This window comes from Eleutherodactylus coqui, chromosome 2 (genome assembly GCF_035609145.1).
Source record: "Eleutherodactylus coqui strain aEleCoq1 chromosome 2, aEleCoq1.hap1, whole genome shotgun sequence".
NCBI classification, from domain to species: Eukaryota; Metazoa; Chordata; class Amphibia; order Anura; family Eleutherodactylidae; genus Eleutherodactylus; species Eleutherodactylus coqui.
Genome location: NC_089838.1, coordinates 104,549,792 through 104,572,578, shown reverse-complemented (window position 1 = coordinate 104,572,578; position 22,787 = coordinate 104,549,792). Strand labels below are relative to the sequence as shown.

The 22,787-nt window shown below is 47.0% G+C and overlaps 1 protein-coding gene across 1 annotated transcript in view; it reads left to right on the top strand.

The window, feature by feature from the left end:
- SH3PXD2B (SH3 and PX domains 2B) overlaps positions 1–22,787 on the top strand; it is a 144,986-nt gene that overhangs the window by 21,575 nt on the left and 100,624 nt on the right. Inside the window, exon 2 of the mRNA XM_066591284.1 lies at positions 10,739–10,819. Coding sequence (XP_066447381.1) covers positions 10,739–10,819 — 81 coding nt within the window. The remainder of the gene's footprint in view (positions 1–10,738; positions 10,820–22,787) is intronic.

Here is a 22,787-nt window from a genome sequence, read left to right as displayed (position 1 = left end):
ATTAATCTTTTTGTCATATAGTACAATGAAATTTCCCAGCAATCCTAGCATACTAAATAGAGATGAGCGAGTGTACTTGGTTCGGGTGTTTTTGGACTCGAGCACCGCTTTTTCCGAGTAACTGACTACTCGGACGAAAAGATTCGGGGTGCGCGGGGGGTTGCAGAGGGGAGTGGGGGGGGGGGGGAGAGCTCCCCCCTGTTCCCAACTGCTACCCCCCACTCCACCCCGGCGCCCCCCGAATCTTTTTGTCCGAGTAGTCGGTTATTCAGAAAAAGCGGTGCTCGAGTCCAAAAACACCCGAACCGAGTACGTTCGCTCATCTCTAATACTAAACTGTTTGCAAAGCCTTTAAATGGGTTTTTCACATCCAATCTCGGGGACCTCCTCTCCCTCCACCACCACCAACTTTACAAATGTTTCGAAAGGAGGTCCAACGTGCTACTAGATGGGTGACTTATAAAGTGGCCATTCTGTATAGATTCATAGGTGCTGTTCCGGCTTCTGGGGGTGCTTTGAGAAGGTTTCTGAAACAACCCCTTAAGATGTGGAAGCATGTCAGGGCTTTAAAAGAAAGAAATGCTTTTCTTATACATAGATGAAACTTAGCAAGTAAGTACTTGCCTCCTACTGGTATCTATCTCCCTCTGCCTGTTCAGTTCTACTACGTCATCCCATCCCCGGGGCTCCGAATTCTTGTCTAAAAGTTCATTTTCCGAGTGGTTTTACTGCTGCACTTTGTAAACAATTAGGCGCCCTTTATGTCCTCCTTCATCCACAGTCTCCCGAGATCAGTGCTTGGGGGCTGAATGTAACAAAGGACATATTGGAAAGTCGAAGCACTTGCAGCGCTGGGTTATTTCTGTTCATTCACGTCGAGCCCTATGGACGAGAGAGCGGCTTTTAATGATCTCTGCGTATTGATCTGTGCTTCAGTACAGTTAGCGATGACTTTTATGTGGAACTCTTGCGTTCAGTTAAACGCCGTTTGAAACCGCGGCATTTTACCGTGATTTTGAACGCATGGTACAGCGCTTAACAGGGTTTTTAACGCACCCCATCATTGTGATGTGATTTTTTTTAACTCTTCTCAGTAGATAATAATGGGCGAGTTTTCTGCAATGTCATCGAAAAATAGGACCTGCTGCAGTTCTTCCGCCTCGCAGCAGCGCCGATAGAGACAATCGCACGTGTAAATAGATCCATTTAAAATAATGGGTTCTGTGCATCAATGCAGGAAACTGTCGGTGTACATAAGCCCTGCGTTGCAGCGACAGCGGCTGCTGGTGACCCTGTGCAGCCGGTAACTCTTGTCCTAGTTGGATGAAGCTGTCTCTGCAGTAGTGAAGCAGTTTGTGTTTTCCTATGCAGCCTTGGACTCCTAATGTGGGACCTGGACGTGCGCTCGTGAGGGTGTGGACACGGGCCAGCCGGCCTCCCAGCCAAGAGGAGAAATCTCTTTGTTTCCTGGCATCTCCGTCATTTACTTTTTTTTTTTTAACTTTGATTTTTTTTTTCTTCTCCGTCTGATTTTCCACTTTCTTTGTAACCCTTTTTGAGTTGTTCTGCCTGCAAAATTATAATGATCATGTATTACACTTTTTTTTACATGCATAATTGATGAAAACTTCTGTTTTATCTACTTTTCAAATAGATTTTAGGCTGGCTTTACATGGATTGATCTGAGACGGATGATGAGTTCAGACCACATCGGTGCTTGTTTAAAGGGGTTGTCTGGTTACCGGACAACATCCCTTTAACCCTTTCCAATCCAATTTGTATCCTGGTTTTCCTGGGGGCTTAGGCCTCATGTCCACGGGGAAAATCAGGTCCGCAGCGGGTCCCTCCTTTCCCAGGGACATGAGGCTGAAAATAAAATTAAACTCACCTGCCTCACCTGTCTGGACGCTGCGGATCTTCCCTCCGTCGCGGCCGGATCTTCTTTCTTCGGCCCGGCGGATGTGCTCGGCACGCCGGAAGCGTGCCGCGCACATGCGCCGGGCACATCCGCCGTGCCGAAGAAAGAAGATCCGGCTGCGACGGAGGGAAGATCCGCAGCGTCCAGACAGGTAAGTTTTAATTCATGTAGGGGTGTTCCGCGGATTCGGACGGCTTCCATAGGCTTCAATAGAAGCCTGCGGGAGCCGTCCCCGCGGGAGACCCGCATGAAAATGGAGCATGTCGTGTGTTTTTTTTTCCTGCACGCGGGTTCGCGCCTGAAGGGAAAAATGACAACCGCAGTTATTTAACTACCTGCAGGTCTCCAATGCATCCCTATGGGGTGCGGATCCACGTGCGGGAAAAACGCTGCAGAGTTTTATCCCGTGGACATGAGGCTTTACTCTTTTTCTGACATTATACAGCGGCGCTATCTGCTGGCTAAAGCCAGTACTGCATGAGGCGACACGTTGGATAGGCTTTCACAGCAGAGAGGCTGGCAATATACAGTAAGAGAACCCCGACGGGCGTCTTCCAACATCGGAGCTGTACAGCCTTAAATCATAATGTCTTTAGACGTCAGACAGTGGATTGGAAAGGGTTAATAGGGCTGCCTGTAGTGAAATAATAAACTGAGTAGTACGCACTTCGCCACTGGGATCCATTACTGCGGCGCCGCTGTGGTCCTGGTTGTTGTGGCAGTGAACATCGCAGTCAGGTGACCACTGCAGCCAATCAGAGGCCACAGCATCACTGTTCATTCTCCTGGCAACCTGAGCGCCATGATGCTGGGAACGTGACGCTACAGCCTCTGATTGGCTGCACTGGTCACATGACTTACTGTTTGGTCCCAACAAATGCTGGGACCAAAGCGGGGCTCTCGCATGTAGTCTGCAAATTAGTTTTGCGCACATAATGCACAGTACCAATTTTGATCTTGTTTTCAATTATACCTCACACACAGCGATCGAAAGGCATGTACAAAAAACGCAGCATGCAGTATCTTGGCATGTATTACATACGCATACACGTGTATGAGCATTGTCACCACACAACAAGTACACAATTCATTGCGTGCTGCTGCATGCTCCCATGCGGTGCGCGGTATTAAAACCCTCAGCCCTTGTCCTTCACTGTATTGAAAGCCTAAGGCCGGTCTCACATGAGCGGGTTTGAATTGCGGACGCTGCAAGCATTTGATCTGCAGTAATACGCGGTTCAATCAAATGCATTGAATTACACAGTTCCGCTCACATTAGCGGGTCGGAATTCTGTAATCCGCTGGGCTCGCAGAAAGGTTGCGGTTCCTGTGTCATCGTCTAGCAGCGGTTTAAAGAAAAAATCTCTACTGCGCATGTCCGACGGCTCGCCGTGCAGACCAACCGCAGTACAGAGATTTCAGAAAGCCAGGTACACCTGAATGCCAGCTCGGCACAGGATCAGTGCTGTGGAATGAGTTGGCGCTATACAAATAGATTATTAGTATTACGCATGCGGAATCCGACCCGCCCGTGTGCAGCCGGCCTATAGGGGTCATGACAACAGCGTAAACTGTGTGTTATTTTGTTATACAGTACAAGTCTATGGGCAGCCTGCAGCTGTGTAATTGTGATGTGAGCCGTCCCGGCGCAGAATGGGAGCTCAGCATCTGCAGGCGGGTCAGGTTTTCCACTGCTTCCCTGGCAGCCCATTGGCAAATGCAGATAGAAGCGCGACTTCTGCTATGGATCAATGCAAGATACATTGGAGTAGGGACTTCTACTGCACCTCCACAGCACACAGGGATTTTTTTTTTTGCTTATAAGTTCTGTATGCCTGGAAACTGTGATATTCTCCATCCCATCATATGACGGAGGTATTCTACCTATAAGCATGACTCCTAAAGGGAAATACCATGTTTCACATTGCGCACAAAATGTGAACATTAAGGGCCCTTTTACACGGGTGGAATATTTCCATATCCCACAACTAAATCTGCTGATGCGGATTTCCACTCCCATTTTATATGTGGATTTTGGTGCAGAATGTCTGCATTTTTAGCTGTGCAATCCGGAAATATTCCACCCATGTGAAAAAGCCCTAAGGCTACGTTCACACGGGCTAGAGCCACGTCCGTGACCTGCACATGGCTTTAACCCAGTCAATGAGTAAACTCTACATGCAAGTTTTTTCAATGTGGGTGTCCCATTAGGGTGCGTGCACATATAGCGGACGTTTTCTGTAGTAAAACTGAACCAAAATACACAATAAAAGCCTGAATTTCTGTGCGTATTTTCAGTGGATTTCACTCATTTCATTGCATTGAATGAAATCCACATTGCTGGGCCTATACACGATAGATCATTGCCGATCTTGCAACATTTGATCTAATGTGTATACTGACCTGTTCCCCTGCACTAAAACCTATACAAGCCCACAAATATCTTTACTTATTGCATAATTGTCTACATGTCACTGATGCCTAAAGATGGGTAATGTTCCCAAAGCAGTGCGGGACTGTTTAGTGCTGGGAAATATCCCCCTCTGTACTATATAACCCCGGAATAGGAAATAAAGCATCAGGTTAGCAAGTCCTGAGTTTGGGTTCATAGTCCACCCACAAATCGATATGTATCTGGTACTAAGTCAAGAGGAAATTTTCGGCCATGAAGTGGTCACTTTATTTCATCCAAAGATAACTGTCTATGACACCTATGGTGTGAATGGCTAATTACCAACCACTCCATGCGTTATGCTATAAAAGGTCTTTAACTTGGTGTTAGGGTGTGCAGTCTGGGATGTGTTCTACATGGGTTTCCAGCAGCGCAGCCCCACAAGTGGGGGTTGATTGAGCTGGCTGAGTGTGGATTTCTCCAGCCAGCCAATCCCCCCCCCCCTGGTCTGCTGCTCATATATACCAGCTCTTCTGCAGGAGGTGGCTGGGCTTTTCCCTGTTTATTAAGTAGAACAGTGTCATGTTCCTGCTCGTCTGTGCAGGTGGCCGGATGTGTGGTGTGAATAGTCCTGTTAAAGGTGCATGGTGTGCTGTGTTGTATGCAAATCCCTGGCATGTTGGTGTCAGCTTTGTTCAGTCCTGCTGTGTTTCTTTGTCATTTGGGTTTAGGTAGGTGCCTAGGTTCCAGCACAGGGCCATCCCTGTTGGGACGATCGCTGCACATGCAGGCAGGTGTCATGTGATAGTTGTCTTGTTAGAGTAGGGATAACTAGGACCCTTGAAGTGGGCTCATGGGCTTAAGTATCTTGGCCAAAATACGAGCGAATAGCTCGTACATTCTATAGTTATTCCATCTGGCTATGTGTGCAGGTATGCAGGTCAGTGTTTTGAGCGTTCGTTAGTTATGATTCATGTCTATTCCTGAGTTCCACTGGAGTTTCGCCAGTGCGTGAGTGTGAAAGATGTAGCAGAATGGCGTAACAGTTGGGTCCCATCTCTAGTTTAGGGCTCATTCTCACCTGCGTTGGGGCTTCATGTCTCTCTGTTCTTTTGTCGTTTATAAGCTTGAGAACAAACCCAATATGGCAAATTTGGCTAATGCTAGAGGAAGCACTGGACTTCTTCACTTGTTGATTCCTTCAACTGACCTATTTGTTTAACATCCATCAAACCTGCCAATATCGGAGGGACCTGCTTACTGTCTAATGTGTATAGGCTTGTTGTGACTTTCCCTAAACAGGAAATGTAGAGGGAAAGAGGGGGCCATCATGTTTGATTTCAACATGCTCAATCAATCCTTCATCCTCACGGGAAAGTAGACTTCTCCGGGGGGGTCTAGTAACGTCTCATTTCCCTCTCCCCGTTGAGAATACATGCATGCTCTACCAAGCATACACGTGTGTGAGGGAGGCCAAAAACTCTTGGCTGACAGCTTTCTGAAGAGCATAGCCTCCGTAAAGCTGCAAAAGTTTTCTATTACCGCTACGCTGGAGACTGGATGTTGGGGCAGCTTCATCTTTATCAGAATATGCCCTATCACTTCAACTTTTGGGGCTATAATGGTTATTTTAAGTATTTCAGAAAGTAGATCTCATTGATGTACTGGCCCTAGTATATTATGTGACATTGTGTTGTGTTGTGATGTGCTGCTTCAGCACTTGCAGGAACAGCCAGGAGAGAAGCCAGGCACGGGTTCCGCTTCTTGACAGATCTGGGACTACTTAGAAGGAGATTGCGCAATCTTCAAGTCCTCCCATGAACCCTCATCTCATTAGCAAATCTTTTTCTCTAATTTCTCCTTCGTCCTTCAAATCTGATGGGATTGTTTCCTGTTCTGGCTTTATTTTTTGCTGTATTATGGCTTCTTACAACAAAGAGAATGGATTCTACTAAAAATATAATTTTTCAGAGAGGAAATGGTAAGGAAAATGCTGAGGATGGACAAAAAGTTGAATGCAAATCAGACCAAGACCCATTTTCAACTGAAAGCGCCGGTGACATATTAGCAAGCGTGTCCCAATCCAGCGTGGTGAACACAAACTCTGAGCTAGTGGAAACTATCCATTAGGGAGCCTAAATGTATTGGGACTATGCTGCAGGAATATATAGATTAATCGGAGGAGGAATTTTCCAGAAGTAGCTAACTCAGCATTTTGCTTCCTGAAGGCAGATTCACATTTTCCTGTTGTTACACTGTAGACATATGTATATGAAATGCATCACTTTTGTGACACTTTTTCTTATGTTTGGTGAGTGTTTTTTTTTTTTTTTTTTTGTGTGTGTTTTCAAGCAATTTATTCATAGGCACATCTTAGGCAGTCATGAATGGCAGCTCTAGGTGCCTTCAGAAGCTCTCAGGCTGCCATGACACCTATGACATTGCACGTGGGCTGCGGCCTGTGCCATCGCATACACAGGCTGGCTGCAGCTTGGCACAGAGGACAGAGGCAGCACGGGACATGTGGGGAGCCAGGAGAGGAGTGTATGGGTTATCTTGGTATGTTTTGGCTTGGGTAACACTAATAATAAAAAAAACCTCATTAAATGGTTTTCGCAGTTACTATTCGATAAATGAATATCCATTGGTAATCTTCTTGGTGTCACAGAGGACGTGGCTTCCATTGTAATTCAGCATTTGCTCATTGTGTATTTTCAAGGAAATGACCAGTCTGGTTTGTACTGCTCATGGCTAATAGAATGGATTTCATGTCATGCGGTCTGAATGGGTTAAGTCTACACACTTTTCTGTAGGATGTTAGCCAGGGATGATATAATGCCGAAAAACCTCTGTTCATTCTGGGATCGAAGCAGAACAAAACTGCTTGATTACATGATGTCATCTGGCAATCCCTGGCGGCCTTAATCTGCAACACCAGTTTTTCTGCTGCTAGATTTGGACTCCGGATGAGCGTTCCCTGACGTTTGGGGACACGCAGACCTCTTACTGATTTAATAATTGACATGACGGACTTTACATTTGATTGTCATATACCAGCGAGCACCATTAAAGTGAAGTGGTTGACCAATTCGAGTGGATCTAGTCCCACTGAGCGTCTCATCCTACAGTCTGGCTGCTGTGTGTTCCCCCTGGGATCAGGTCACTTAATCTAATCCACAAAACACCAAATGGACATTAGTGGTTAGACTGTAAAACTAGGTGTTACAACCTGCGTACTTGGAATAGCATTTAGTGTTCAAAAATGGGGAAAAATATCGGGTGGACGGACAGAAATTTTGTATTCCTCTTTGAAAGAAAAAAAAAAAAAAAAAAAGATTCCACAGAAAAGATGAGAAATTTCATTTCAGATGTCTGAAATGCCAGTCGTTAAATATGGCCATTGAGCGTAGAGAGGAACTGTACATTTAGGGCCCTTTTTAGACGAGCCGATTACACTATGTGACATGATTTTTGTTCCGGAGTTATAAATGTCATGTCTATTGTTTCTATCATAAAAACATGGAAAAAGTTTATAAAACTTTATTGCACATTGAAAAGTTAAAAATGGCATATTTTCATTAAGGAAAATTACAAATTTTTGGGTTTCAGGTAATAGAAGGATTAAAAAATGGAGATGAGCGAGCGTACTCGCTCAGGCAAACTACTCGAGCGAGTAGTGCCTTATTCGAGTACCTGCCCGCTCGTCTCAAAAGATTCGGATGCCTGCGGTGGGCGGGGAGCGGCGGGGGAGAGCGCGGAGGAACTGGGGGGGGGGGGGGGAAATCTCTCTCACTCACTCCCTCTCCCCCCCCTGCTCACTCCTGCAACTCACCTCTCTACCCCGCCGGCACCCAAATCTTTTGAGACGAGCGGGCAGGTACTCGCATAAGGCACTACTCGCTCCAGTAGTTCGCCTTAGCGAGTACGCTCGCTCATCTCTAATAAAAAAAACATTTATATATCAAACCAACCATATGTTTTAATCAAATGCTACAAATAGATGAAAAGTTTGAACGAGGGAGTGATGTCACTGTTCGCTCCTTCAAACGAGAATTGTTCCGCCTTTACAGTCGCTGTATAAGTGAATTAGAGAGACTGAGCGAGCGCTGTATAAACCGAACCATAAGTGAACAAACCAATGATTTTTATGCCTGTATAATGGGGATTGTCGTTCGTCGTTGGCTGCATTTAGACCAAACAATTATTGTTCATTTACGCTGTTTTAAACGATAATCATTTTGTCTAAAAGGGCCTTTAGTAGAGACGTTGGGGTTGCCCTCACATATGTCTGTCCAAATTTTAGTTTGCTGCCAATCCGTCTCCCTTCTCTTGTCTGAATAGGTGAAATACCTTCCTGATGAAGAAGGGGGGGGGGGGGGGGGGAATGTTTAGATATTGACTAAACCTTCCTGTCTGTGACTGCTGTTGTGGCTTCACGTGCTCCTAGCTAGCTCAAATCAGCCAGATCATCAGAAAACATAGTCCAGGATTTTTTGAGAGCAGAAATACCGCTAGTTTAGTTCATCTTTATGCTCATTAATAATTTGGCTCATAGGTGCGAATACGGTGGCTCAGTGGTTAGTGCAGCTACCTTGCCTGCATGGAGTCTCCCAGTGTTTGTGTGGGTTTCCTTTGGATATTCCAATTTCCTCCCACACTCCAAAAACATACTAATAGGTGAACATAGAATGGGAGCCACAGTGGGGACTAAACTCTATATCAAGTGATGGGTACTGGTGCATCTTGTCTCCATCAGAATAATGGGTGGAGACCTGGTTTGGCAGTTGTATGATGAAATGCCCCCAGAGGCTGATTGGCTGCCACAGATGTACCCTCTTGCGCTCTGCTTCCTGCTTCATCCTCCCGGCCCTGGAAGCGGCGGCTGCCAGCTCTTGCAGCAATCCCCCTGCCATCGACCAGGAACACATGCCGCTGGAAGGGGCGCCGGTACTCTGCAGCTGCTACTGCTGCTGCTGGCCACCCACCTCGTTCATCATTCCCCCCCCCCCCCCCCTTTCAACCCTCCCGCTCCTCACCCAACACATGCCACTGTAACCGCCACCATCGGCACTGAGGAAGTGGCCGCTACTGCTCCTGTTTAAGCTTGACAAAGGCCACAGTGTTGGTGGCCGAAACGTCGCTGCTGTGATTTTGCTTGACTTTTTATTCTTTTGTAATAAAATGCTGGATGGATTTTATTCCTGATGCCATTGCATGCTTGAAGATTGATCCTAAGTGCTGCCGATCCTTTACTATTGCCGCTACTGCTCCTGGACGGCCAGCTCCAACGTACTGGAATCTCAGGCAGCTGCTACTGCTGCTGACCACACAGCAGCTGCCAGTCCTTGCCACAGTCACCCAACACAGTGCAAGATGGGGTGCTGATTCACACGTCCATCCCCCGCAGGGTCTGTGCCAGTGTCTTCTGCGCTGTCTGTTGGGTCAGCCGCCACTGCTGCTGCCTTGCAGATGGGGACAGAATAGCACTAACCACTAGCAGCCAATGGACTGCTAAGGTGTGACCAGGGCGTACACTCCAGCTAAGCCTAGTCAACCCCTAGCTTCCGGTGGAAACAAGATGCACCAGTACCCAAGTGATGTACAACGCACTGGAATATTCACCCGCTCGTGTAAATCTGCATCGGCTCATCTAAAAAGGGGGCGTAGAGTAACAAACCCAAATTATTAGAGTGCTACTTCTCTCTCCTTATTGTTATTGCATTGATGGACATTGGGTCGTGTCTCTTGAGGCTCTGCACTGTAAATTGCATTTTATTTTAAACCAGTGCTGCTATAGATCTCTCTTGGTATAGTGAGGAATAACACTATTTCTTTCCACTTCATACTTTGTATTCTGCATTTGTTTTTATACTGCATCTGTCATTTTCAGTTAACATGTCTATGTGAGCGACTACCTCCCCTCTTCTCTCCATAGACTTCTATTGGTAGCAGGAGACATTACCCTCCAGCACCTCCTGTGTTCCTTCTTGTTATCTCTGCTGGTAGAGATGAATATAACTTCAGACCTCTAGTGAGGGGCGCTTAGCAAACTTTTAATCATTAGCAGAGACTTTAAACAGGCAACAAGATGTGGTCCTCCTTTATCTGCTATGGAAATCACTTTCTTATGAAGCTGAGAACCTACATTCATACAGCTCTAGTCCGGTCCTGTATGGGAGCCATGTATACTGTGCTAACATTGGCATCCCGTCAGACAGTCCCAGGTACGACTGCCATGCAGAGCATCCTGGATGCAGCCCAAGTAGTCGGTCCTCAAATGATATTTACGAAGACTTTTACAAAACTGGACAGTATATTTCTATTGGTTTGTTTTTCAGAGATGCTTCATCAGAATGTCACAAATGTGATTGTATGCAGCTGTGAGTCCGATAGAGATCGCTGACTGAGCTGTCTTTTTATCTTTACAGGTATATATTATTAATGTCACCTGGTCTAATAACACCACAGAGGTCATCTATCGAAGATATAGCAAGTTCTTTGACTTACAGGTAAGAAATGGACAATTTATTGGTAATATAGAGGTGTTCAGAATATGGGAGGTACAATAACTACCATGTTTCCCTGAAAGTAAGACAGTGTCTTATATTAATTTTTTTTTCAAAAAGGTTTAACTTTTTGACATGTATAGCTGCCTGGACACTATTTTAATTGACTTTTTTAATTAACTGTTAGTGGGGCTTAATTTTGGAGTGTGGCTTATATTTCAAGCATCCTCAAAAAGCCTGAAAAATCATTTTGCATCCTCAAAAATTCTGGAAAATCATGCTGTCTTAATTTCAGGGGATGTCTTATTTTCAGGGAAACAGGGTAGATGTCTAAAAGCAAGTCAGACTGTGAAAATGCATTTTTACACGAGATGCTTATCATCCAAATAACTGTCATAAACAGTGAATTCGTGTAATAGCTATCCTGTGTATATGCGGCCACCGACAGGGCACGGAGTAATTTCTTGCCCACTTGTCAGTCGCTTGGGTTTTAGCTTATGTGCCCAACAGATGCCCATATAGAGGTAGCTTTATTGTCTGATGTGCTAAATTTCTGCGGTGCTGATTCTGCTGGGGATGATGTTAGTGTAAATAGCTGGTGACAGGGAAACCTAACAAAAAATATAACCCTAAGGCCGAATGCACAAGGGGCGGAATTTCCACCGTGAGATTCCGTGCGGAATTTCCTCTGTTACACGCTGACTACGTTTAGTAGTCAAGCAGGTGGTCCTAACCGTGATTGACAGCCTTGCCTGCATGACACTGCATATAGTTTTCTGTCAATCACGGAGTAGGACCGCCCACTGGACTCCTAAGCTTAAAGACCAAGGATGTATAAATAATACAGAATCTTTCCCACAGAACTATATATCCATCTGCTCAGCCCCTACTGCTCTATAACTTGATGCTAAAAGATTGGAGCGCATGTACAATATGACAGGGAATGGAAACTAGTCAGCATGTCCTCTCACTATTTTTTATTCTATGTATACAGATGTAGCAATCATTAAGATGACTGACAAATTGTGATTTACAGCATTGTAATTAACTTGACATTTAACATGTTATACTGTTTTACCCCGATAATAAGCCCTACCCTAAATTTTTTAAATCTTTTTTTTTTGGGGGGGGGCTTCAAATATAATCCCTAGCTTCACTACATGTTAAAAAAACAATACTCACCTAGCAGCCAGCGTTGGGGGCCTCATGCTGGCTGCGGCGCTGCTGCAGGCTTCCGTGTCCTCCTGAACACCGACAGAGCAGTTCTTCCTGGTAGCAGGGCTTGAACACCCCGCTTCCAGCAAGCTAATGCTCTGATTGGTTAATGGAGCGCTGCGTCAGCTAAAGCAAGGCTGGCACTATATATTTTCCCTACGACCACTATCTAGAATAAAACCTACATTTCAATAGTTCAGATGTTTACAGATGAATGATACCAATTATGTTTTGTTTTTTTTTATATGAGAAATGGGAAAGAGTGTTGTTGTTTTTTTTTTTTTTTAATAACATTTTTAATACTGTTTAGGCCAGCTTTAAAAGAGCGTAATGTAAATTGCGTATTACGCTTGCCTAATACCTGGTGAATAGAGTCAATGAAAGTACATTGATTTTCAGTCATCCATTCACATAGAATTCATCACGAATAATAAGTGCATAAAAAAGAAAGCGGCATTAAGGGTTATATGCGATAGAGCCCTATTGATCTCTATGGGTGTGTTCAAAAAGCCGTATACACGTGCTGCGTTTTTACGTAACGTTCCTAAGGGACAATAGAAGGAAAAGTTATAAAAAACAAACCAGGAAGCCAGTGCATGACAGCGTGCGTGCGATGCTTTGTCCTGCGCGAGCATATTCGATCACAATCGCAGTGATACACAGCTGCACATGCCGGTAAAAAGCTGCAATTTTTTTCGTGTCAGCCAGGCCTTTTTTTTTTTTTAAAGTTATTTTAACTTATTTTTATGCTTTTCTTGTTTAGTCCCCATTGGGGACTTGAACATGCGCTTCTATTTCAGTGTTGCTGTATATTGTATTTTTAAGGGTAGTAATATATAGCAGCCCTGGGAGCCTTCACTAGGCTTCAGGCTACCATATGAACCCATCGGCACCCCGTAATTGTATTGGATGGCTTAGCTGCACGATCAAGTTTGGCAATGGCATCTAAAGCCACTGGCAGCGATCAGAGCTAGCTCGATCCCTGCCTGATAGAAGCTGCCGACACCTACTGGGTAATGAGCAGGCTTGGGTTAAATTTTAACTCTTGAGATGTTTCGGTGGCATGGGTTTCCTTCTTTGACCATACATTTCTTGCCTTAACCCACCTCTAAATGCATCCTTAAGATTTGCGGTCTGACCCCACAACATCCTGTATTCTTAGTCACTGTGATATAAATGTTCTGTCACTCTGGACTTTCCAGACTTGCTGTCACAAAAATGCCTGCCTTTTCCACTAACCACATTATCTAGACTATAGATCACATGTGTCAAACACAAGGCCCGCGGGCCGAATCCGGCCCGCTGTCTCATGTTATGTGGCCCGCGGCATGCCGACGGCCGCTCACCACTGTAGTGATTACCAGCTGGGGTGCCCCAGCTCCCCACTTGTAATCACACTGACAGCGCTGAATCCTAGCGCACACTCTGACATCAGAATCCTTCTCCCCTGAGTCCCCTGCTCTTCAGTTCCGCAGGAGAGGACTCAGGGAGGAAGCGTGCCGTGCTGCACACTGTGCACCCGGGCGCATATGAACTTTTTCCACAAGACTTTTGCACTATTGAGCAATTCCAGCAACGTGATTGGTTGTCTGGGTTGGCTGATTCACGGTGATTGGTTGTCTGGGTTGGCTGATTCACAGTGATTGGTTGTTTGGGTTCGCTGATTCACCAAGCAACCAATCAGGTTGCTGGAATTGCTCAATAGTGCAGAAGTCTTGTGGAAAAAGATAATATGCCACCCGGGCTCAGCACGATCCGAGGAGGAGCGGCGCTGACAGCAAGGAGGAGGTAAGCATATGGCCGGGGAAGGGGGAAGTCAATATTGCTGCTGGGGGTGGGGGGTTAATATTGTTGTTGCTGGGAGGAGGTTAATATTGCTGATTGCTGCCAGGGGTGAGAGGGTTAATATTGCTGGTGTGTTGGAGGGGGGGGGTATTTTGCTGCTGGGAGGGGGTTAATATTGCTGTGGGGGTGGGGTGGTAATATTGCTGGCGGGGGTGGGGGTTAATATTGCTGCTGGGTGGGGGTTAATATTTCTGCGGTGGGGAGGGGTTAATATTGCTGGGAGGGTTAATATTGTTGCTGGGTGTGGGGGTTAATATTGCTGCCGGGTTGGGAAGGGGACGGGGGGGGGGTTAATATTGCTGCTGGGAGAGGGTTAATATTGCTGCGGGGGTGGGGTGGTAATATTGCTGGTGGGGGTTAATATTGCTGCTGGGTGGGGGGGTTATATTGCTGCTGGGAGGAGGTTAATATTACTGTGGGGTACCCTGTTAGTACTGGGGCCACTGTGGGGTACCCTGTTAGTACTGGGGCCACTGTGGGGTACCCTGTTAGTACTGGGGCCACTGTGGGGTACCCTGTTAGTACTGGGGCCACTGTGGGGTACCCTGTTACTACTGGGGCCACTGTGGGGGTCAATATTTTTACTGGGGCCACTATGAGAGTCACTATGACTACTGTGACCACTGTAGGGGTCACTATGACTACTGGGGCCACTATAGGGGTCACTGACTACTGCGACCACTATAGGGGTCACTATGACTACTGCGACCACTATAGGGGTCACTATGACTACTGCGACCACTATAGGGGTCACTATGACTACTGCGACCACTATAGGGGTCACTATGACTACTGCGACCACTATAGGGGTCACTATGACTACTGCGACCACTATAGGGGTCACTATGACTACTGCGACCACTATAGGGGTCACTATGACTACTGCGACCACTATAGGGGTCACTACGACTACTGCGACCACTATAGGGGTCACTACGACTACTGCGACCACTATAGGGGTCACTATGACCACTGGAACCACTATAGGGGTCACTTATCACTGCGACCACTATAGGGGTCACTATGACTACTGCGACCACTATAGGGGTCACTATTAGGGTTCGTTCACACGGACGTAATTGCATTTCGGTCGCACAAATGCGCTACGTATTTGCGCAATCGAAAATCGCTTATACCTACGTATTTGGGCATGCAGAAAAGAACGCAGACGGGCCCACTGAGATGGTGCGCTAATATGCAGTGAATACATCGGTTTCCTGCGCGGCCCATTCACTTCAATGGCCTATCGTGGTGCGTAGTACGCAACAAAATAGGTTATGTTGTGTGACAATATACATCATGTGAATGAAATCACTGAAACCAATGGCTTCTATTCACTGCATATTATGTACGCAAATACGCTGGTGTGAACGAGCCCTCACTATACTGTCTTACAATCGGCCCTTTGAAGGTCATCATAAGCCCGATGTGGCCCTCGGTGAAAATGAGTTTGACACCCCTGCTATAGATGGTACCTTATTTATATGGTATTTACTGAAACCATTGCTTTATTCTGCAACTGATTTCTGTCTGTGTTGGATTATGTTAATTGTTGAATGAGAGTCCAGGGCTTTTGTATAGGTTTTCTACTTTCAGATGTTTAAATTTTAGTTATGTGTGGCAATACAGAATTACTCTTTTAAGGTTTGCCTAATTTTTAGCCAAATCAGGTTCACGGTGACTTGAGGTACATGTAGGGGTGCCCAGGACTTTATGCTGCCTGAGGCGAAGTGTGAACTGCTTAGCCCACTCAACCATGGCCTTGCCAACCCAGGTAGAGGCGAAGACTGGCCTGAGAGCCAAACCCACTGCCTCAAAAGAGGTTTTATCTAGGGCTTCAATTTTCTTGTCACGTAGGTTGTGAAATGACAAAACGTCCGCCATAGGAAGAGTGGTGTGCTTTGCTAAACGGGACACAAGCAGATCCACTACTGGAGAAACCGACTATTTCCTCGCAAGATCCTCCGGAAAGGGACAAATAACATCGAAACACTAAGGCCTCATGTCCACGGGGAAAATCAGATCCGCTGCAGATTCTCCATGGAGAATCTGCAGCGGGTCCCTCCTGCCCCGCGGACATGGGCGCTGAAAATAGCAATTTAAAAGCATTTACCTATCCGTAGCGGGCGGGGACGCTCTGCTCTTCCTCACGGCCGGATCTTCATTTTCGGCCGGCGGATGAATTCCTCACGCCGGCGGCACGTCGCCGGCACGTCGTCGACGTGCCGCGCGCATGCGCCGGGCACATCCGCCGAGTCGAAGCAAGGGAGATGCGGCCGTGAGGAAGAGAAGACCTTCAGCGCCCGCTCCGGGTGAGTAATTCTTTTAAATTCCTATTTTTGGTCTCCCGCGGATCCGGACGGCTTCCATAGGCTTCAATAGAAGCCCGCAGGAGCCGTCCCCGCGGGAGACCCGCACGAAAATGGAGCATGGTCCAGATTTTTTCATGCTCCATTTTTTTTTAAATGCCTTTTATTGACGATCCGCGGGTATTTATCTACCCGCGGGTGGTCAATGCATCCCTATGGGGTGCGGATCCGCGCGCGGGAGATCCGCTGCGGATTTTAAATCACATTTTGCCCGTGGACATGAGCCCTTAGGCATAATGAAGCGTTTGTTGGGAACATTACATTCCCTGACTAAAATGTCATCAAAATCCTCATGGGGCGGAAAGGTTTTGGGAGAACGCCTGGGGTGTCTGACGAAAAATGTTTTCGACAATCTGAGTCTGATCCAAAATCTGCAGGGTAACTGTCACTGCCATCATTAGGTTATCCACAATCGTTGAGAGTTTGGAAACCTTTTGCTCGTCCTGATCGGAGTCAGAGGGAGATTCCAATAATTCGCCCTCTGATCGACTGCTGTGGGTAGATAAAACTTTAGAACTCTATCTAGGAGGCGCCGACCAAGTGGACAATGCCGGGGATCCGGATGATAGTCTAGAGCAGTGGTGGCGAACCTATGGCACGCGTGCCAGAGGCGGCACGCAGAGCACTCCCTGCTGGCATGCGTCGCCATCGGCCGCTCACCACCTTAGTGAATGCCTGTAGGGGCCGCGGCTCCCCTGCTGACATTCACTCAGCGCTGCTATCTGTGCTGATCCTGGTGCACACTGTGAGTCAGTGTGCAACCAGGATCCTCCTCCCCCGTCCCCCGACGTCTCCTACTTTGGTTCCGCAAGAGCAGGGGGAGAAGGCATCCAACAGAAGCACACTGCCTTCAGTGTACACCTGAGATCAGGCAGGAGAGGAGCGGCGCTCCCACGAGGAGGAGGGGTAAGTATGTGGGACAGGGGGCGGGTATTCTGACTGCTGGGAGAATCGACGGCAGGGGGAGACATTCTGACTGCTGGGAGTATCGCTGGGGGGTGGGAGACATTCTGACTGCTGGGAGAATCGCTGAAGGGGGAGACATTCTGACTTCTGGGAGAATCGCTGGGGGAGGGGGGGGAGACATTCTGACTTCTGGGAGAATCGCTGGGGGAGGGGGGGGAGACATTCTGACTGCTGGGAGTATCGTTGGGGGGTGGGAGACATTCTGACTGCTGGGAGTATCGTTGGGGGGTGGGAGACATTCTGACTGCTGGGAGAATCGCTGGGGGGGGGGAGACATTCTGACTGCTGGGAGAATCGCTGGGGGAGGGGGGGGAGACATTCTTACTGCTGGGAGAATCGCTGGGGGAGGGGGGGGAGACATTCTGACTGCTGGGAGAATCGCTGGAGGAGGAGATATTCTGACTGCTGGGAGAATCGCTGGGGGAGGGGGGGACACATTCTGACTGCTGGGAGAATCGCTGGGGGGGGAGACATTCTGACTGCTGGGAGAATCGCTGGGGGGGAGACATTCTGACTGCTGGGAGAATCGCTGGGGGGGGAGACATTCTGACTGCTGGGAGAATCGCTGAGGGAGGGAGGGGGGAGACATTCTGACTGCTGGGAGTATCGCTGGGGGAGGGGGATGGGAGACATTCTGACTGCTGGGAGTATCGCTGGGGGGGATGGGAGACATTCTGACTGCTGGGAGTATCGCTGGCAGGGGAGGGGAGGCATGACTGCTGGGAGAATTGTTGGGGGGAGGCATTATGACTACTGGGAGAATCGCTGAGGGGGAGGGGGGGCATGATAACTGCCAAGAAAATCGCTGGGGGGGAAGGGGGGCATGGTGACTGCCAGGAGAATCGCTGGGGGGGAAGGGGGGCATGGTGACTGCCAGGAGAATCGCTGGGGGGGGAGGGGGGCATGATGACTGCCAGGAGAACCGCTGGGGGGGAGCCATTATGACTGCTGGGGGGGGGGGGGGGGCATTATGACTGCTGGGGGAACCGCTTGGGGGGAGGGGGGCATTATTATTGCTGGCGGACAGCTGGGGGTGGCATTGTGACTGCTGGTGGACCACTGGAGGGGTATTATGACTGCTGTGGGAACCACTGGGGGGGAAGGGGGAGCGGGCATTATTACTGCTGGGGGACCGCTGGGGTATGTCACTCTTATTACTAATGGGGGGGGGGGGTGTCACTATTATTACTGCTGGGGGACCGTTGGGGGATGTCACTATTATCGCTGGGGGAAGGTGTCACTATTACCGCTGGGGTATGTTTACATGCGGCAGAAATTGGCATCGTTATTTCAAAATAGACAGCAGATTTTGACTGCTTTTTAGATGCAGAAATACTACATAATTTTCCACCGAAATTTCAGCTGAAGACATTCTGCAGCATTTCTGCGTCCAAAAGCAGTCAGAATCTGCTCCCGGTCTATTTTGAAGCGGCCCTGTCCTTTTTAGAACGACGGGGGGTAAAATCATACGTCGTGATAAGCCCCGCCCCCTGACGTGTTGGCACTTTGCGATACGTAAGTGGGTTTTGGATTGTAGTTTGGGCACTCGATCTCTAAAAGGTTCGCCATCACTGGTCTAGAGGGATAACCTAAACCACTTGCGTTGTCTGCCCCGAGGGAAGACCTGCGAAAAAAATTGGTCTCATCATTGGATACATTTTGTTTAGGCAGACTAGACATGCGGTCCAGCCTGTCAATGATCGAGGATGCCCAGGAAGATCTGATGCAGCCAGCAACAGAAAGCATGCCCATTCCAGTTTGGCAATCTGCGAATAATGACTAGGAGGGGTGCCGATGGATCTACAGTCGCCTGCCAATGATGGAATACAGTTAGGCCAAAACGGATCCAACTGTCCGCATGCAAATTTTGTTTAACATCATGAACACACAAAATACGTGGCTCTGGCTGACCCTGTCTTGACTCCTCTACTCTGGTATCCGACATGGCGCCAAACTGAAAACACAGATAGTGACGTGACTACAGAAGGGGTACTAAGCAGGGAGCTGTTTCATGGAGCCAATGCAACTGTTGAATCCAGTACGCCTCTCAGCTCTCCAACTTCCTGTGTGGCACCACCGGTTCCAGCATGCCACCTTAGGAAGACACTGGAAGCATGGTATACAGCAGCTACTGCTTACAGAGACCTATATGCAGCGACCTTCTGAATGCCAGTGCTAACTGGGAACTCAGGGCAAAAAGAGGATTGCAGGTAGGCTTTTCAAATTCCAGCATGCTAATCGGAGGGGAGATCCTCAGGTCGTGAACAAGAGCTTAGAACTGCATTTCTGCTGCCCTAACACTCTGCGCCACACGTGCATAATGTGCAACAAATGGGCATGTAACATACATATTTGCATAATTTATACACCAGACTATGATAATATAGCGTATTATATACATAATTCTCGCCAAGATGGGACATGCTTTTTTTTTCACGCATGTAATATACAAGTCTGAATGACTCAATGTAAATCAAGGGGCTTTTAGCCATGTGTATTACTCGAGCAAAATGTATGCGCTTAATAAACAGGCTAAATAAGCTCGTGTGAGTGAGCCCTGACTAGAATTAATGAACATAGCATAAATGTAGATAATCACAATGTTATATACAGTTACAAGAAAAAGTCAATGCATATGCCTGGGATGCAAAAGTCAGGTTATCAGCACTGGTATGTTCTATTTCCAGTTGTATGAAGCAGTAAGTGAATCATTTGCAATTACCAGGGTTTCTGCATTGATTACTAATAAAATGTGGTCTGATCATTCATAGGCCCAATGCCCACGGATGGATTTTTGCTGCTGAATTCGCCGCCAGGCACCCGCCATGAATTCCGCAGCAATATCCGTCCATAGCATGCTATGTTAAAAGATTCTTCCATGCGCACGAGCGGGAATCAACTGCCACCGATGGGGGCAAAACGTTGAATGCTCTATTTGGTGCCGGAAATTTCACTGACTGCTTCCATTGCAGTCAATGGAAGCCATCTGATCCGTGGTGATGCCAAAATGTCAATTTTTAAATCACCACGTTATCGATGGCGTGTCATGCCCTGCACTGCGCATGCGTGCCAGCCAAGACACTCACAGCCGAATCCAGACCTGTGAGTATGTGTCTCTGGCTGGGCACCAGGTCTGATTTCGTCAGCTATAGACAAACATAATCTAACCTAATAATACACAAACCTCTGTACTGCTCATGTCTTTTATTGAGCACATTGCATAAACAAAGCACTGGTAGCTATAAATAAGTACACACTTGAATTTCAATACCCCTTATAGTAGACCCCCTTAAAGGGGTTGTCTCGCGAAAGCAAGTGGGTCTATACACTTCTGTATGGCCATATTAATGCACTTTGTAATATACATCGTGCATTAAATATGAGCCATACAGAAGTTATTCACTTACCTGCTCCGTTGCTAGCGTCCCCGTTGCCATGGATCCGTCTAACTTCGGTGTCTTCTTTGCTTTTTTAGACGCGCTTGCGCAGATGCATCTTCTCCCTTCGGCTGGTCTTGGAAGCATCGGCGTTTTGGCTCCGCCCCCTTGTACGCATCATCGCGTAGCTCCGCCCCATGACGTGTGCCGGTTCCAGCCTCCTGATTGGCTGGAATCGGCACGTGACGGGGGCGGAGCTACGCGATGACGCGTACAAGGGGGCGGAGCCAAAACGCCGAAGCTTCCAAGACCAGCCGAAGGGAGAAGATGCATCTGCGCAAGCGCGTCTAAAAAAGCAAAGAAGACACCGAAGTTAGACGGATCCATGGCAACGGGGACGCCAGCAACGGAGCAGGTAAGTGAATAACTTCTGTATGGCTCATATTTAATGCACGATGTATATTACAAAGTGCATTAATATGGCCATACAGAAGTGTATAACCCCACTTGCTGCCGCGAGACAACCCCTTTAAGCAGAAACCTCCTCCACAAAATTTAATGTAGCTGCAAATGTCTTTCAGTTCATCAATATTTCTGGGATGCCTTGTGTGCACAGCCCTAAGTTATGCCACAGAATCTCATTAGGTTTAAGGTCAGGATTCTGACTTTCTCAAAAACACAAATCCTCTTTTTTTTTCAAACCATTCTTTAGTTGATTTACTTATGTGCTCTGGGTTATTGTCTTGCAACACCCAACATCTCTTCAGCTTGAGATCATGGATGTCTTCCCTTATATTCTCATGTCCTATAAAATGTTATGATGTCCTTTAGAATTCATTGTTCCTTGAATTATCACAAGGCGTCCAGGCCCCGAGACAGCAAAGCAGCCCAATCCATGATGCTTCCTCCTCCATCCTTCACAGTTGTGGTGAGGTTTGGTTGTTGCTGTTCTTTTTCCTCCGGAGGCTTTCTTTGTGGTGTCCTTCCTTGAACACCATTCTTGCTCAGTGGTTATTTAGTAGTGGACATGTTCAGAGGTTTTCGCAGGTTGTGTAGTCTTCTGTTGGCTGTTTCCTTGGGTTCTTGCTCAACGTATCCAGGATTGTTCATTGTGCTCTTGGAGTGATGATAATAGGACAGGCGTTCTTAAGGAGAGTAGCAACAGTCCTGTTTTTCTCTAATTGGAGATGCGTTTTCTAGCTGTGGATGTACACCCAGATCTTCAGCAGTGGTTTTGTACCTTTTTACAACTTCATACATCTCTAGATCATATTTTCTGAAGTCTTTTAAAAGTTGCTTGCATCAAGGCATGGTTCATACTAACCAATTGTCTCTGAGGAGGACAGATTTGTCAGTAACCAGGCTTTGTGTGTTTTATTTAATAAGCAAAGTACATGTAAAACAGACACTTCCAAACTCATGTTTTTTAAATTACACTATTTGCCAATTGGCTCTTTTGAAAATGTATAAACAGAGAAATTCACTTAGGCCTCATGTCTATGGCAAAAATATGGCCCGCGCAGATTTCTGCCGCGGATGCACTCATTGTCTGGGTTTTTTTTGCATGTGGAAGATCCGTTGAGATAGAGGACAATTGAGCCCACCCATGCTTGATCCGCTTTAAAATGGAGCATGCCACGTTTTTCCCCCCGAGCGTGAAATCCACAAATCACTTAAAATACCATCCACGGCTATTTAATTAACCACAAATGGTTAATGCTTTCCTATGGGATGTGGATTTCACATGCGGGAGAACCGCGCAGATTTGATAAATATTTCCCTGTGGACATGAGGCCTTAAGGTCCATTTACATGCAGGGATTATTGAGTGTAAACGCAAAGCCACCCTGTGCTATTCGTTCACTTTTTGTTTATTGCTGAGTTTCAGCCTGCATAAAAAAATTCATACGTTCACTTTTCGTTTGGTTTAAATGACATTCGTTCAGTCTTTCAAAGGACTTGAGGGGAGGGGTGATTGTTTGTCCTGCTAAATACAATGACTCATAGGGCAGAAATCACTGGCTTTTTCTTCGCACCAATTAAAAACCTTCTGGCCAGAGATTCCTCACATAAACACCCGCCAACCTGAGCAAACAACATATACAGTGTTTACATAGCTAACGAGGGAAATGCCGAGGATTTCAAACGGTTTTCTTTACGTCTAAACGCTCCGCATTTGAAAGCAAAAAAGTTTTTGAAT